The sequence below is a fragment of the Otolemur garnettii genome, unplaced genomic scaffold (assembly GCF_000181295.1).
Source record: "Otolemur garnettii isolate 467f Iridium unplaced genomic scaffold, OtoGar3 scaffold00078, whole genome shotgun sequence".
In the NCBI taxonomy this organism is placed as follows: Eukaryota; Metazoa; Chordata; class Mammalia; order Primates; family Galagidae; genus Otolemur; species Otolemur garnettii.
This window is the reverse complement of record NW_003852473.1, coordinates 960,000-976,954: the sequence shown is the minus strand read 5'-3', so window position 1 is coordinate 976,954 and position 16,955 is coordinate 960,000. Positions and strand designations below refer to the sequence as shown.

Below are 16,955 nucleotides of genomic sequence, written 5' to 3'. Positions count from 1 at the left end.
AACATTTTTACATTGCAAATTTCTCTAAATAATAGATTTTCAGATTAGTTTATGTTTTTCCACTTACTGCCTGATCTTTTCAGAGGCAGATTTTACTGTTCTTTCTTTCTCATCTACCCCCACTCCCAGTTTATAGAGTTAAAGAAATTGGTCTGAGTACAGAGCCCAGGGGACTTGTTTTGCCCTCTGTCCCTCTTCCTATCTGGATTCTCCAGGCTCTATCACAGTGATTTCCAACCAGTGTGCTGTGCTGTGGGAGGATCTCAGGTGGGCCGCGAAAATTTCTAAAAACCGTTAATTAAATTATTTTTGAAAGAAGTTCAAAGCACTATATTCTTTTCTTTTATCAACATAATTTTAGTGTGCCATGAGGTTTAACTATAGGTACAAATGTGCTGTGAGATAAAAATGGTTGAAAACACTCACCTCTCAGAACCACAGGTATGAGGAGGCCCCCTCGTCTCTACCCTCTACTCCTAGTACATATATCAAAATGCCTCCCATTTAACTCCACAATCCCATTACTAGGTATCTACCCAGGAGAAAAAAAATCATTTTACCATAAGGACATTTGGACTTGAATATTTATAGGAGCTCAATTCACAATTGCCAAGATGTTAAAACAACCCAAGTGCCCATCGACCCATGAATGGATTGATACACTGTGATATATGTATACAATGGAATAAAATTCAGCCATAAAAAGATGGACACTTTGCATCTTTTGTATTTACCTGGAGAGATTTGAAGAACATTCTCCCATGTATCTCAAGAATGGAAAAGCAAGCATCCTATGTACTCAGTGCTAAGTTGAAATCAGCAGACCAACAACCAAGGCCCACACAGAGAGGAACACAATTAAATTCAAGAAGCATGAATTTAATGCTTCTTGAAGGGGAGGAGGGGTTCAGTGAGTTCCACCCCATAGGTATAATGTAGGGGTCTATGGCATAGCCCTTGGTGAAGGACTCAACTACAACTCTGACTTTACTTTACAAACACAGTGTAATAGAATCACAAGTGCCCTAATATTAGCATGAAACTTAAAAAAGGGTCATAGAAATATTCATCAGTTATGTTATATATGCAACACAGGCAGAGGGGGGAGAGCATCTCACATACTCAGGATGATTCAGGGTGCTCAGTATGAATGGCATGTGAGGTCAAGGTGGCATGAGGATGATGGGAGAGTCACAGGCCACACCACCAGGCATGGGCCGTGAGCGCAGCTGAGGGATTTGTTCATCTGGGAGACGATGAGAAGCAACAATTCTTTCCCTGTCTTGGGTGCCCATCACTAAGCCTGGCAGTGTTGAGGTCCGTGGGGCACTGCTACTGTTATTCATAAAAGTCCTAACCCCAAGAGTATGATTTTATTTTATTTTTATTATTTTATTCTTTTAAATTTTAGATTAATGTGAGGGAATAATCAGGCTACATTTTTTGCATTTTTTAAGTAGAATCCAGGTTATAGTTGTACCCCCCGCCCAAGAGGTGTGCCATATACCCTTACAGTGTGCCCATGAGATGATGGCTCACCAATCCCATTCCCTAAGGGTAAGATTTTAAATCAGTTTCCTTGGGGTTTGGCTGGGAGGGTAAAATCACTCATCCATTTAGGGAAAAACAAATTGCCTCTTTTTTTAAAAAAATGCAAAGTTTCTAAGGTTTTTTTTACATCTTTAGCTTGAAAGTTTAAAAATATCTACCTCTTTTTATGAGCTTCAATTTGTTTCATGCTGTACTAAAAAATCTGATTAACAAAATCCATCACCTGGTGTACCATCACTCATCTTCTCGGGGACTGTTCTCATGGTTCATAAAAGTTAATGTGTCAGTTTTGGGGCCACATTTAAAGTGTAAAGCTAGAAGCTGAGAATGTAAGGAAGGGATAATTGGACAGCCCGAGATGGAAGAAAACGACTTCTTCCAGAAGAAAGCCCAGAGCTTTTCTACAACAAAAATTCATTAATTATTCACAAATTATACAAATGAGATAATTTCATTAGAAAAAAAGTGATGAATGAATGTTTTTTTCTATTCAGAACATCCAGCACAAAGCCGAGATGGTACATTCTCTCACCATTTCTTTAATAAGTCACTATTCATGTATTTCAAGAATGAGATCATTCGGCCAAAAAAAAAAAAAATACTATGATGAGGAATAAATAACAATTGTACCAAATGATCATTTGTGTGTGTGTTTTCTAGATCACAAGACAGGAAGGAAGTGGGGCCTGCTGTGATTGGAGGTAGACTATGTGAAAAATTAATGACTAAAAATGGAAATTACAGATTTATAGAGTTGTCTTAGGGAAAAGGAAGGAAGCAATGGAGCATTAAAAAAAAGCAGGTTTGCAAGACCTGCATTTCTGTCAAACCTCATCTATGCAGTGTCAGAATAAGAGACACATTCCAGAGGCAGGGATCAGAGAAGACAGCAGCGCCGAGGAAAGAAGCAAAGAGGCTCTGCAAGGTCTGGAGAGGGGAGAAATGAAAGAATAACCCTGGAAACGACAAGGTCAGGGCGACGGCGGAACCCAGGCATCTAGGTCCAAACTCAAGAGAAGGGAGGGAAGTGTACTCTGTAAAAACGCTGCCTCTGTTCAAATATCAGAAGAAGAAAAAAATTCTGTATGGTCTGCCTGTTCCTTTGCCATTTTTATCATTATTATTATTATTAAGACCGAGCCTCAAGCTCGCCCCCTGGGTAGAGTGTCGTGGCATCACAGCTCACAGCAACCTCCAACTCCTGGGCTCAAGCGAGTCTCCTGCCTCAGCCTCCCAAGTAGCTGGGACCACAGGCACCCACCACAACGCCTGGCTATTTTTTGGTTGCAGCTGTCATTGTTGTTTGGCGGGCCAGGCTGGATTTGAACCCACCACCTTAGGTGTATGTGGCTGGTGCCTTAGCCACTTGAGTCACAGGCACCGAACCGCCATTTTTATTATTAATGATAAAATTAAAATTTGTAACATAAATCAAGTTAGTACAAATGTTTCTACAAGTGGCTTTCAAAGCCCTTATGACAATAGATGCTGATCCAGTGAGTGATCTCTGAGTTCACCGCAGTGATTGTTAGACCACAGCCCCTGGCAGCTCACTTCCAAATGGATGGGCTTGGGAGCCAGAAGCTGAACTACATGTTCGGCTCACAATCTCCATGGCCGGTTGAGGGAGAATGATAAACTGAGCAAGTGATAAAACCCTGTGAGATGAGCTGAGGAAAAACCATCTCTGTCAACACAGAGGAAACACTTTGGTAATCTCAGGGTCATTTTGGAGATTTCAAAGTCCGCTTTTAAAATCTTTAATAATCTGTACCCCTTTGGACACTGGGAGGCTGTCACAACATTTGTGAGAACATTGTTATGACGAATTAGGAAATATTTCATATGAACCTGCTTCCATCAAACTCTATCAGACAAAGAGACTTTTTAGCTATGCATTTGAAAGACATACTTTTCTCAAGTGAATATTGTGGCTGGATTAGTGTGCTGAGTTTGCCAACATGAGACTTTTGGGAGGAAGGATCTGAAGGTACTTATGGCGGTAGACGAGTGAACTCTAACACTGGAGGCTGCGGACCTGAGTTCTAATATTGTAAAATGTTCTAACATATAAAACCCCTTACTAAGCATAGTCAGGCTATCACTTAATTTATTTTGATTGGACCAGAACCAATCTAACTCTTAGCAGCAGCATCCCCTCATCAAACAAAGCTTGTCCTGCCACCAGAGTGGCACACAGATATCTTTGCCCCATTGAGCTGTCTGGGAACGGGTTTCATGGAGCATAATTTTAAAAACCAGATTTTCGTTTGAAATTTCTTCCAGCTCTGATGTCTATAGTTCTCATATTGATTAGATGAGTCTGCCTAACAAACAAACCCCAAAATAACAAGCAAAAGTCCCGCAATATCCCTTCCACAGTGAAGGCTGAGGGGGCTTCTTTTCAAGTTGTGTTCCGAATGGCTGAGTCTACTTTCCAGCACTATGGTCTCTGAATGCTGCTTTCGTACATCTCGCCATTGTTAGACTCAGGATGTCAGCTCCTGTCATTTCAATTACGTATTTACGTTCTCACTGACTAAACATTGTGCCAGCACTTTTCCCTATTAGCTTAAAAAGAAAAAAATACACAAGCTATTTGAAAATGATTTAATACTTATATAATTTTTCAATTTGGTAACTCATGGTCTCTCTCTCGGTGACTGCAGTTTATAACTGAGCCCTGAGTGTTCCATCACTGTCTGGAGAATCAGGGAGGGTGGGCTGGCTGAAGGAAGCTGAGTGCCCCGTTGCAGATCAACAACACCACTGCTCCTAAAGACGCTGCCTCGGCAAGAGCAGAAGGCAGCAAAGGACAGTTCCTAACAAGTGAAACATCAGCAGTAATGTGGATGAATACCTGCTCTGCTCATTTCACTAAACGAGGATTTCTTTACATGTTAGGTTAACTGGTTCCCTTTTGTGGTTATTAAATTTCTGAGGGATTTAATGCTAGCTGACAAATATACCTAAAGGCCCCTTATTTTCAGGTCAACAACTAGAAGTTAGTCTTCAAGGGGGAAAGCGTAAACCAGGAGAGGAGGAGAAGCGGAGAGCAGACACCTGCCAGGCCCACATCAGCACCCTACTCTCCTTTGATCTTCATTGCCTCCTGAGCACAATGGGTCACAAACTAGGATCCTGAGGTCTGTGTATAGACCATGACTATTTTGTTTGATTGCATACTATTTACAAAATTTTAAAACTGACCGCATATATTTCAAAAGCAGGTTAATTGTTTTTCTTGAAAAGTTAGTTGTGTGGTGACACTGAGCCCATTTCCAACAGGAGGGCAATGAACTGGGGTGAGTGGGTGGGGCCAGCTCAAGCCAATTAGCCACTGTCCCCTCCCTCTATTTTCTTACACACAGTCCACCACTCCTACTTCTGGGCTTGGCTGAATGGAGAAGCATTTGCATGCAGGAACCCAGAAGAGATTTTATTGTTTAAAATCATTATAGTTCTGTCCTCCCCAAATCCAAGGGGATCTTACAGGTAATAAATCTAAGAGTATTTTACTACCAACTTCTACCACCCACTGCCCTCAGTACTTCCCCTTTATAAAGCACAAAGGACATGCACGCATTTGCTAAGCATTTATATACAGAAACTCATTTATTTTTCCCTATCACTTTATGAAGTAGATATTATTTTCCTTGTTTTCTAGCACAGCAGCCTGAGGCTCAGAGCAGCTGGTTAATTTTCTCAGAGTAATGCAGTTCCTGCCTGGCCACAGCCTGTTTCCACTTCTGTTTCTGACAGTGAAGGCCCTGCTCTTACCTACTGTGTAAGAGTGACGTGCACCCACGTGCATCTTGTGTCACCTCCACACTGGCAAGCACAAGGCATGTCAGCAGAGGTGGCCCCACTGAAAATGCGCTGGACTAGTGCACCCAGTGGCATCGCACAGAAGGTGGGCAGAATGCCTGGCAGTAAACCAGTGGACACAACCACAGTGAAGATGTCCTGATAAAATACCCATCTCTCCCCCTCTGGCCCCAGGGAGAACAGCCCACACCACAAAATCCCAAATCTGCAGATCTGGCCTGGATGCGGAGAGAAGGGGACACTTTTACACTGCTGGTGGGACTGCAAACTAATACAGTCTCTTTGGAAAGAAGTATGGAGAATCCTCAAAGAACTCAAACTAGACTTTCCATTTGATCCTGCAATCCCATTACTAGGTATCTACATAGAAGAAAAAAATCATTTTAGCACAAGGACATTGGCACTACTCTGTTTATCACAGCTCAATTTATAATCTCAAAGATGTGGAATCAACTCAAGTGCCCATCAACCCTTGAACGGATTAATGAACTGTGGTATATGTTTACCATGGAATACTATTCAGCCTCTAAAAATAGATGGAGACTTTGCATCTTTTTTATTAGCCTGAATAGAGTTGGAAAACATTCTCCTAAGTAAAGTATCGCAAGAATGGAAAAGCAAGTATCCAATGTACTCAATATGGAGCCAGCAGATGAGCTAATACACACCTACACAAGAGAAAAATTCAATTCAATTCAAGGTGAGGGATATGGGACTGGTGTGATCTCGCCTAATGGGCACAGTGTAAGGGTACACAGCACATCTCCTGGGTGATGGACACAACCACAACAGGGATCTTACCTAATAAATGCAAACATAGCAACCTAACTGTACCTTCATATTAATCTGAAATTAACCCCCCCCACCCATCTCCAAATCACCACTCAGGAAATGTGAGTTAGTGGTGGAAAGTGTATCAGATACAACAGTGGTGGCCCTGGATTCTAGACCTGGCTCTGACCAAAGCTGGCACGGCCCTTCAAGGAAGCATCTCTATTTGAGCCTCATAACAGACATCTGGGTCAGATGGTATTTTCCCACTTTACAGATGAAGAAATGGCGGAGACTTTGCTTACTCCAAAGTCTTCTGCTTAGTAAGTGGTAAAGTGAAGTCTGGAAATTGGGATGATGGATTTCTGCCCCACTCCTCTTGCCTGCCTCTGCGTCACTCTATCAAGAGTGACCCTCTGTATTTCCTGGCCTTACACCTTCAGACTTCAGCAAGCTGTCAGAAGATTCTGAAATTGATAAATATCCCTGTGTGTTTCTCCTAGAGTTGGGTGATGCTTAAGGGGATCAGTACACTAACTTGAAATGCATGAAATTAAACAAAGAAAAAATAAACTTACCATTGTAAGTTTACAAAGGACAAAGTAAGATACTTTGTATTACTGTGGTCAACCCCACTATCAATAACTCTATCAATAACTTATTGTTATATTATTTGATACAAATAAGGAATATTTGCAATAAAATACAGAGTGGTTATGCTTTAATTACAGTCATTTTTCTATTTAACCTAATGGAAAACTTTCTCCCATCCTTGTGCAATATTTTTTGGTGATAGATAGCTCTGCAGACAAGACGGGATTGATCGGAGTACTGAACCTTTGTTTACTCCAGTGCTTATTTCAGACAAATAGCAATTTTGAGTTGCTTCAGTCTTCCTCAGCCCAGATAAATCTGGCTTCTTTTCATTCAGCCATTTCTCATCCATCAATCTGTCCTGAGAAAACTACTTACGAGGTTACACCCACTGTGAGTGCCCTCAGGGCAACCACAAGGGCATCTCCTAGCTGCTGTCCCAGAACCCCTGGGGTTGAACAGGCTGTCCCCGTCCTGCAGCTGTGCACGTTTCTGTTCTTGCTGACCAGGTACAGAGTTCCAGGAAGGCACCGAGGGAAAGCACTGCGCCCATGCCGTGAGCAAGGGTCTCAGACTTTATGAGTCTCGGGGAGGTAAAAGGGACCCAAATTATTTAAGTCACCACGCTGATGTGGACAAGAAAGCACTGCACAGAGGTGCTCCGAGTATGACACCGAGGCACGTATCGCCCTCAGTTTTTACGACTTAGGAGTATGAAACTCCGGTCAGGGGCTTAGGTGGTGGGAGGACCTCACTATCTCCTAGCACCAGATGGAAGCTGAGTATCTTTTCCATCCGTCTTTCCCCTCATTCTTCCATTTTTATTTCGTGTTGGCCTATAGTTTCCTCTTTAGGGTTGGTTTCCACAGTGACCACTGGGATGGAGCGGCAATCTTATTCAATGCTCGAGTGCTACTGGAGACACAGAGGGAAGCCTCTTTTTTGTTGAGAATAAGTCCCAGAAGTTCTAGCTGCCACTGCTTTCTGCTCAGGCTTCCCTTACAATTTGAAAAACAGATTCTCCACAGGTCGTAAGCTAAGAAGAGTGTCTCGTCTCTTTCCAGGGTGCTTCTCGTGCCTGGTTGAGGCCTTCGTTGAGGTTAGAAGAGCCAAGTATCAACAACCACCTTCTAGCTCTAATTTTGTGTTCATTTGCTTTGAAGGGTTTTTTTTTTTTTTTTCTTTTCCTTTCTGGACAAAGCCATAGGGACCAAGAGGGAAGTAAATAATTAAGGAATGTCTGGGACAAGTTTATCCCTGTGAGGGTTCAATGAATAAATGCTAGCTAATTATGATAATCCGTAGTAGATGATTATTTTATATAATGAGAACACTGAGGCAAAACAGGTTTTTAACCCATTTAGAGGATGGCCAGTAATGGAATATGGGACAGAGCCATGTGGGGTGACAGAGCACTCGGCTAGAGGTCGGGAGGGAGCGCTGGTGTTCTCCCCTCATTTGTCTTTCTAGATCTCCAAGTTCCTGTTGGCTAAGTCGGGGGTGAGGAGAGGTAGTGGGGGAGTGGAGTGGCGATGACCAGCTGATTAAAAGGACATACATGATTTATACTTTATAAAGCACTTTTACATATTTTATCTCAGAAACCCTGGGATGTGGGAAGAGCAGAGTATTATTTTACAAATAAGGAGACTGAGCTCAGTTTCAAGATCACAAGGTTCCCAAGTGGAATGCAGCCAGACTGCAAACCTGCGAGTTTAAAGGTACCTTTGCCTGTAAAAGGCTGTGGTTTTCTCGTTTTCAGCATCATTCTGTTGAATGCCTGTGCATTCTGGTTTGTAGATTTCCAGGTAATGCCCACATTTATTACAATTCACATATAATTTTTTTCTCCTTTCGAACTGTGTTATTTTCTCTGACCCAGTGGTTCTCAAAGTGTGGTCTGGAACGTGGAGCAGCAGCTGAGGATGCAGAAATGCAAATTTCTGGGCCCCACCCCAGAGGTACAGAATCAGAAGGAGGGTGCAGGTCAGCAGTCTGTGACCGAGCCATCCAAGGGCTCCAGAAGAAGCTAACACTTGAAAACTGTTGCTCTGAGCAACCTGCACTTGTTCCCCTGACATTCAACATTTCCCCACCTAGTTGCACTGAAGGCTGTGCCCTTGCAGCTTTGAGTCCTATAACCAACCAGATCCACAACATACTGTTAGACCCACTGCGCAATGCTTGAACCTGTAACTGTATCCTTCATATAATCAAAATAGTTTATAATTTTGTTAGTTAATTATAGCTTCTTTAATTTTCAAATTCCAATAGCTACTTGGAATTTGAAACATTTCTGGGAAAAAAAAAACTATCTGGGTCCAGCCTATCATAAGCCTTGAGCTGTTGATCAAGTCTTGATCTGATTAAACAAAACAGAGTGAAGTCATTATTTATTTAAGATGGTTAATGTTTTAACTCCTTGACCACCTCCTCCATCACTTCCACCCAGAAGCTGCAGTAACTTCAAAGGAAACTCATGTGTCTGTAATAACTAAATAAGACCGTCCCCTCCACCAATCAGGAAAGAACATTTTCATAAATAATAAAAAGTTTCTAAAATATATATTGAAAATTTCTCTTTTATTATTTATTGTGGAAAGCCAAATATAACATTCAATAATTATAAATATATTATTTTTATGTCTGGGTTTTAGAAGCATTAAGATTTTAATCCAACATATTGTTTGATTACTTTCCTATGATTAAAGTTTGAAAAGCCTATAGATTTCCAATGGAAAACATGGACTCTGATCCCAATTTGATACATTTATATTTAAATGACTATATTGTGTGTGGGCATGTATCTGTATCTATATGTTATATGGTACCAGTGTGTGGGTACATATTGGTATCTGGATGTTATATGCACCAGTGTGTGGGTACATATCGGTATCTATATGTTATATGCACCTGTGTGTGTGCACGTATCGGTATCTGTATATTTTATGGCACATATGTGTGTGTATATCTGTATCTGTATGTTATATCACACTTATATGCATGCATATCTAAATCTATAAGTTATATGGCAACTGTGTGTGTGTATGTAGCTGGATGTTATATGGCACCTGTGTGCATGCATATCTGTATCTATATATTATATGGTACCCATGTGTGGGCACATATCTGTATGTTATATGGCATCTGTATATGTGCACGTATCTGAATCTGTATGTTATATGCACCTGTGTGTGGGCACGCATCAGTATCTATGTTATATGCACCTGTGTGTGGGCACGTATCAGTATCTATATGTTATATGCACCTGTGTGTGGGCACGTATCGGTATCTATATGTTATATGCACCTGTATATGTGCATGTATCAGTATCTATATGTTATATGCACCTGTGTGTGTGCACGTATCTGTATCTATATGTTATATGCACCTGTGTGTGTGCACATTATCTGAACTGTGTTATATGCACCTGTGTGTGTGCATGTATCGGTATCTATATGCTATATGCACCTGTGTGTGGCATGTATCTGGATGTTATATGCACCTGTGTGTGTGCACATTATCTGAATCTGTATGTTATATGCACCTGTGTGTGTGCATGTATCTGTATCTGTATATTTTATGGCACATATGTGTGTGTATATCTGTATCTGTATGTTATATCACACTTATATGCATGCATATCTAACTCTATAAGGCAACTGTGTGTGTGTATGTAGCTGGATGTTATATGGCACCTGTGTGCATGCATATCTGTATCTATACATTATATGGTACCCATGTGTGGGCACATATCTGTATGTTATATGGCACCTGTATATGTGCACGTATCTGAATCTGTATGTTATATGCACCGGTGTGTGTGCATGCATCTATATCTAGATGTTATATGCACTTGTGTGTGGGCACGTATTTGTATCTATATGTTATATGGCACCTATTCAGGACATCAACAGTAATTTAAGAAGTCCCTGGAATGTTTTTATACACATCTGAAAAAAGATTTTTGCCAATAAAATTTCACAGAGAGAAGCAAAATATTGCCTTTCAAGAATAGAACCTTACACATGTCCGAAATTCACTCTTTCCCCATGTAGAGAGAGGACGGAAATCATCTTTTATCACCATGAATGAAGGCAGCAGGGAGAACCAACCCACACTTGCTGTGCGACTTCTGCTATTGATTTGCTTATATAAGCAAGAGTGAAGGCTTTCTGCGGAAGTAGAAGTCCTGCAAATCACTGGACTGATAAGATGGCATGCAGCTTGCACAGCATTTGCAGAATGACAGCTTCTGAACGACCGATTTAATGAGATTAGGAGACTCCTGCCCATCATAGCACTCTAATCATTTTATTTATCTTCTTTAGATATTCTTTTGGCACCACTTACTGAAAAAGCTATTTGCAATTACATGAAGATTGACTAACAACTTTCTACTATGTTTCTGAAAAGATACAAGAAGACAAGATTGAGCATAAAGATTTGCAACAAAATAGCATATGGTGCCATGGAGTTTTAACTTTATTAAACAGGCATAATACACACATACCTACACTTTTATCATATGCATCTCACATCAACAAGATGAAGCAAAATTCCACTTCTAGAAAACGCACATGCTTGATTTGTTGATCTCTTAAATGAAGGAATAAGTTTTTGTGGTTTTATAAAGACTAATTGCAGTGTTCCCCCAAAGTATTTTTCTTTGAGGTATCAACAGTTTCATTGTTTCAACCTAGGATTTGCTCACAACATCAACACCAAATAAACTTCCCCCAAAAGGAAGGACTACTTTTGCTGCCAACAGCAAACACCAAAGCCAACTCATATTCATAATTACTCATTTTACAAAACGTTTTGACATGAATAACTCAGCAAAGCTGAGTCACTGCCAAGTGGCACCAACTCGTACATGGGCCCTGGAAGGAACGTGCTAACTACTGAGGCAAACAGTAACTCTGAGCACACAGAATCCACCTTCATTTGATCCAGGTAAAGTGCTACTTTCTGAAGCAGAAAAGTTGGTTCGTTTTTTCTTTACGGCTCACTTAACATTGAATAAAATGTGTTTAGTCATAATAATATACATTTTACTAGCATGAAGAAAAAGAACAATGATTTCTTTGGGCTTTCCAGTCCAAAGATTTCAAAATGTAATTCTGTAATTTTTTGAAACACCATGATTTAGTTACAGCACAAGGATTTAGGCAATAAGAGGAAAGAAAATAGAAGTTTTGGGGTATGGAGATAGCAAAGAGGAGGAACACGAAGTATGAATTTACTTTCTACATGGCTAAAAAAAAAATAAATTAATTAACTTTACATTTTAACAAAAATGTATACCCACGTGTGTTCTCATAATATACTCAATTGTATTTTAACTAGTTCATTTGGTAGACTCCTAGCCCTTGGGTGGAGTCAGTGTGAGGCACAGATTGCACGGCCCATGTAATTCATCAGGCAAAGTTAAAAGAATAGTTAATAGCCCAGCAGAGCATCTGGGCTGCAGCCACACTTACCTTATCAACTAAACTGACAGTCTGGCACCAATAGCAGAAATACAGGGATAAAGCCTCACACCCCCACCCTATTTTATTCAGGAGCAGGAGAGTAACGATAAGCTAAGAAAAACTCAGGGGCAGAGAGCAGTTCTGCACCTCCGTGGAGATGCTTTGCTTGGCTGTTTTCTCCAGAGACCACTTCAGTTACCTCAGTTACTTCAGGCCTACCAAGGAAGCCCCCAAAGCAGCTGCTTCTGGTGACTACCTTCTGATGCACATTTTCCTTTTTGTCAGAAATACACACATTGGCTCGTTTAATGCAATCATTACACGATGTATAACAAGCTGTACGAAGGGGAAATTGTCCCTATTCAGCTTACCTTTCTGTCAATTCCTGTCCCCTTTCTCATCTCATCTGCTCAGATCCCTTTGGATTATTTCTGTATTTACACCTGAGCTTACATCACCCTCAGATGCTGGGCCACTTATACATTACAGAGACGTGCAGTCATTAATCTCCTGTCTCCCTGATTACCGACAAAGATTTTAAGGGCTATGGCCGATTCAGTGGCACAGGCTGGATACCTGCCATTACCTAGTGTGTCATTGTTTATGGTCCATTAAACAGTTTTCATTTCACCTTATGGGCCCATATAACGTCCAAGCCAGAGCTTTCTCAAATTACAGGCTGTATTACAGACTATTAAATAGCTCCTTTTTTTGTTTTTAAAATCATCTCTCCATTGACTACAGACAATATGAGAAATTAAATTGGGCAATATATACACATATGCTTTAAAATTCTCAGTTTTTCAAAGTTTTTTATTTCTCCTCCCTTCAAATCATACTCAGATAAATTACAGTGTGTCTTTTTTAAAATAATAGAATTTTTTGTTCTTATTTAAATATTTTTTTATTCCAACCAAATTATCATTGTTGTTTTGACTCATTTTCTCAAGTGGAGGCTTCATTTCCCCCAAGTCCTCTGACATTGTTCTGCTTTGTTTTCCATCATTCTTCCGTACAGAACATGCGTGTTGGCATCACGCATCAGTCAGTGGACACAGGCATCTCATGAGAGGGTTAGCTACGCTCACAAATCTGTCTTGTTACACAGGTCTCAGTGAGACTGGTGCCAGGGAAGGGATGATGACCGAAAAGGCTTTAGTGGCCAAAACTCTATAGTATAACAATAGAAAATGTATGTAAGTATTCACTTACCTGCTTTTGATCAACAATTATTTCGAGGTCTTCATCACTGCTTAGTTTTCCATATCCTTGTTCTTTACTTTTCTTGTGAAAGAATAATTTTAAATGATCATTTAGTTTCTATCCATTGATAATCTTAATTCCCACTTAAACATAAAAATCTTAGCCTTATTCACTAGTCATAAAACATCATTCTTTACGTCAATCTCTCATGTACAAGAGCAAGTGTTCTTAATGTTAAACTACTGGCTTATAATTATTCATTAAGTTTCTCTTTCTCAATATTCTTATGTTTCTCTTTCGAGTTCTTATAGTGCCAGAAAAGATTCTTAACACTTTGAGATAAACAATTCTCGAAAGAGTCCTGGCACATTTTTCTTATGGACAGAAACTTCATTTAGTTTTATATTATTAAGACTTCAACCATTAAAAGTTTTGTTTTAGTGCCTTAAAAATAAAAGAAGTATTATACAACTCAGATAATGAATCTTTTGATTTTCAACATTTGCTTATAAATCAGATGAATGCTAATATTGGGAAAAATGACTCAGAAATAAGCTTTAAAAGATAAATAATTTTGAGAACTAGGTAGAAAAGTTGAAAGACTACAGATCATTTTAAGAGCACATTAATAATGCACTTTATTGGCATTTATCATTTTTTTGTCCCAATGACCACTCTCCATCTATTTCCCCCATAACAAAATCTGTATTTTTAAGTTCTAACATTAGAAAAAGACAGATCATGACATCATTTTATAGTTTTGTTATAGGAGAAAGAGAATATGTCTGAATCTTTTTTTCTCCCAATGCAACAGCTGATGGGAATCCTAGAAATGTCATGTTCTTTCTTCTTATCAGTAAAAAAGGATAAAAAAAACTAAAACTTTGCTATATAGTTAGCTATATTGTCCAAGTTTATTTATTGATTTTAGAAACGCTTTACTTATTAACCACATCAACTTGAGTTAAAGAAACGAAAACTATTTCTTATGTTTGCATCTACTGTCTCATACTAGGATTCCCATCTCATTGGAGGAAGAACGAGATCATTCAGTGAACGGGAGACAATTCTTCACAATGTGGGCACAGTGCTTATCTGGTTTTTTCCCCTACACCATTTTAAAAACCAGATTTGTATATTTCTTCCATAAAAACATACCTACTTTTGTGGTTTTTGTGACGGTAATAAAGACATTTCTGAGTCTTCAAGTATTAGGACGTGTAAATGAAACCCCAATTCTCATTCATATATTAATGAACTTAGCCACTTAGAACAGAGCAAATGGCCACAATTCTTCTCTCTATTACTATTCTTGTCCTCGTTTGAGGTTCCATTGCAGGATTGACGGAAAACAGAAAGTACAAGTTTGGTTTCAATCAAGCTGACTTCCTTCCTATCACTTTGCTCTTGGATTGTGTTAGACTGTTGGCTGCCATAAGGAAATGTCCAGAGCCCCTCTAATGCAAAACATTTAGAAATGCCTTTCCCAATATTGATCTGTATACGTACCAAGTAGCTCATTTGCACAACCCGATTTCTGGACAAAAGGACATTAAGTAGAGATGGAGTGTGGGTCCTTCCATCCATTTCACTGTCAGACATCCCAGAATTCTTTGCGCCAGAGGCAGTGGCCTCATCGCCAGAACTTGCTGACCAGAACACCACAGATCTTGCCCCACAACAGTATTAATAATGTACGACAGTAATTGAAGTATTCCTGAATCATTGTCTTGACTCTGTAAACACTGTGAAACTTCTGGCTAGTACAAAAAGTCATTGAATAAAAATTTCTTTTCTAACTAATTTTTATCCATGCACTTTATGTTCCCTGACTGCTATTCCCATTTCTGATATTAAAAAATACTTCTATATATTCTATAAAAATACTTCTATATATATTTTTTATAATTAATCTCATGCATATGGACTACTCAACTTCTGTGTCATAAAAGCTCCTAATTTCCCCCTCTTTAATCCTCCACCCTAGACTTTCTTTACAGTCTCTGCCAATGGATATAATAATAATGTCAGCACTCACAGAACATATAAATCAAGATTGCAATTCACCTCCCCAATATAATTCCAACTCCTTATCTGATTTAGTAGTAAATTTTTCTGGGAGGAGGCTAGGTCAGGGAAAAAGAAAATTATGTCCCCAACTACTCTAAATCGAAGTTGTAATTTTCCAAGAGTGGGAGAAGGCATTTAGAGCTCTGATTTTATAGTTGAGCCCCTAATCTCCACACAGCACACGGCAGTACACAGAAGCACAACCTTGCAGGTTTACTCTAGAATTCAGCAATTCTTCCCAGTTCACCCCATCACCCCAGGAGGATGAATCCTTTTCTAAGCCATGACGGTATCCGCTCACTTACTGCTTATTTCTAGTGCGAGCATAATCCTCTTTCAAGCACTCAGCTTCCCACTTGGACGGCTTAGATCAGCCAGCCCAGCCAGGGCTCTTCAGCTCGCCTCCCTCCTCCCAGCCGGGGATCCCTGTCTTCTATCTATGCACTTTTGGCAAGCACAAAAACAAGTCCACACTTCTGCGTGGTCTTTCACATTAGCCAAAGGACCGAACTAGAAGGAAAAAGAAAGCTCATCTCTCCACTGACCAAGTGTGAGGGGGCAGGGCTTCTGTGGGAGGAGAAGCCAGAGGGCAACTGGCATTCTGTGCTCCTCCCACCTTGGTGGTGAGACGGGGAGCTGAGGATTGCCACCGGGAGGAGGCTGGGCCCCAGCACGCTGCCCTTGTGTGCATTCCCCTAAGTGAGCTGAAGAGCCAGCGTGAGTGCAATGGAGCTAAAACAGTGAGATCTGAAGGTGGAAGAAGTGAGGGAGATAAAAAGGAAACAGTCTTCATTTGCTGACACCACCTATGAACAGCTTTTAGGTCAGGACAGATGTCCCAACGCTGAAACTCCAAACACAGGGTCTCCCATCTTCCACCCCATTCGGCACCTTTTCTGACTAACCTGAAGGAGAACTCAGTAGTTCTTTGTTAGTGCTGATCACTTTTTTAATACTGTTGAATTAGATGTATAGTTTTCTCAAGAATGTTGAGCCTAACTGGAAACCAGCCCTCTCTGCAGACTTCCCCAAATCTCCTTTCTCCCATCTACCTCCGGATTCCTCCCCCTTTGTTCTCTCTGCTGCAAAAGTAAAACTGAAAGGGAAGTTTATTCACTTAAGTTAAATAAACTTCTATTAAACCTGGAAACTCTGTAGGAAAACAATAGCATAGGCACAGGTGTACGTAGTTTCTACATAGTAATGTAATATACAGGAACATTTTGCAAGTAAGCAACACAGTAACAAAATCTGATGGGATAGAGCCTGAACAATGAAGTAACATGCTCATTCCAGAATGAGTTTATTAAAAAGTAAGAGTTTTAATCGGAAGATATTGGTTTTCTAATAACTAAGATTATGTATAAATTGAATTAAAAAGATTCTTCGGCTCGGCGCCTGTGGCTCAAGCGGCTAAGGCGCCAGCCACATACACCTAAGGTGGCGGGTTTGAATCCCCAGCCC

The 16,955-nt window shown here is 40.2% G+C and overlaps 1 protein-coding gene across 8 annotated transcripts in view; it reads right to left on the bottom strand.

Moving 5' to 3' along the window:
* PEX5L (peroxisomal biogenesis factor 5 like) overlaps positions 1-16,003 on the bottom strand; it is a 186,581-nt gene extending 170,578 nt beyond the window's left edge. For 3 of the 8 annotated variants that reach the window (XM_023515755.1, XM_023515753.1, XM_023515754.1), the window contains exons 1-3: positions 15,793-15,818; positions 14,931-15,090; positions 13,431-13,502 (exon numbers count right to left, since the gene is read on the bottom strand). In XM_023515755.1, the coding sequence (XP_023371523.1) occupies positions 13,431-13,502; positions 14,931-15,090; positions 15,793-15,818 (258 nt within the window). Of the gene's footprint in view, positions 1-13,430; positions 13,503-14,930; positions 15,091-15,792 lie in introns of those variants that run through there. The other 5 variants (XM_023515757.1, XM_012807911.2, XM_012807913.1 and 2 more) reach the window with 4 other exon arrangements.
* Positions 16,004-16,955: the final 952 nt, after the last annotated feature.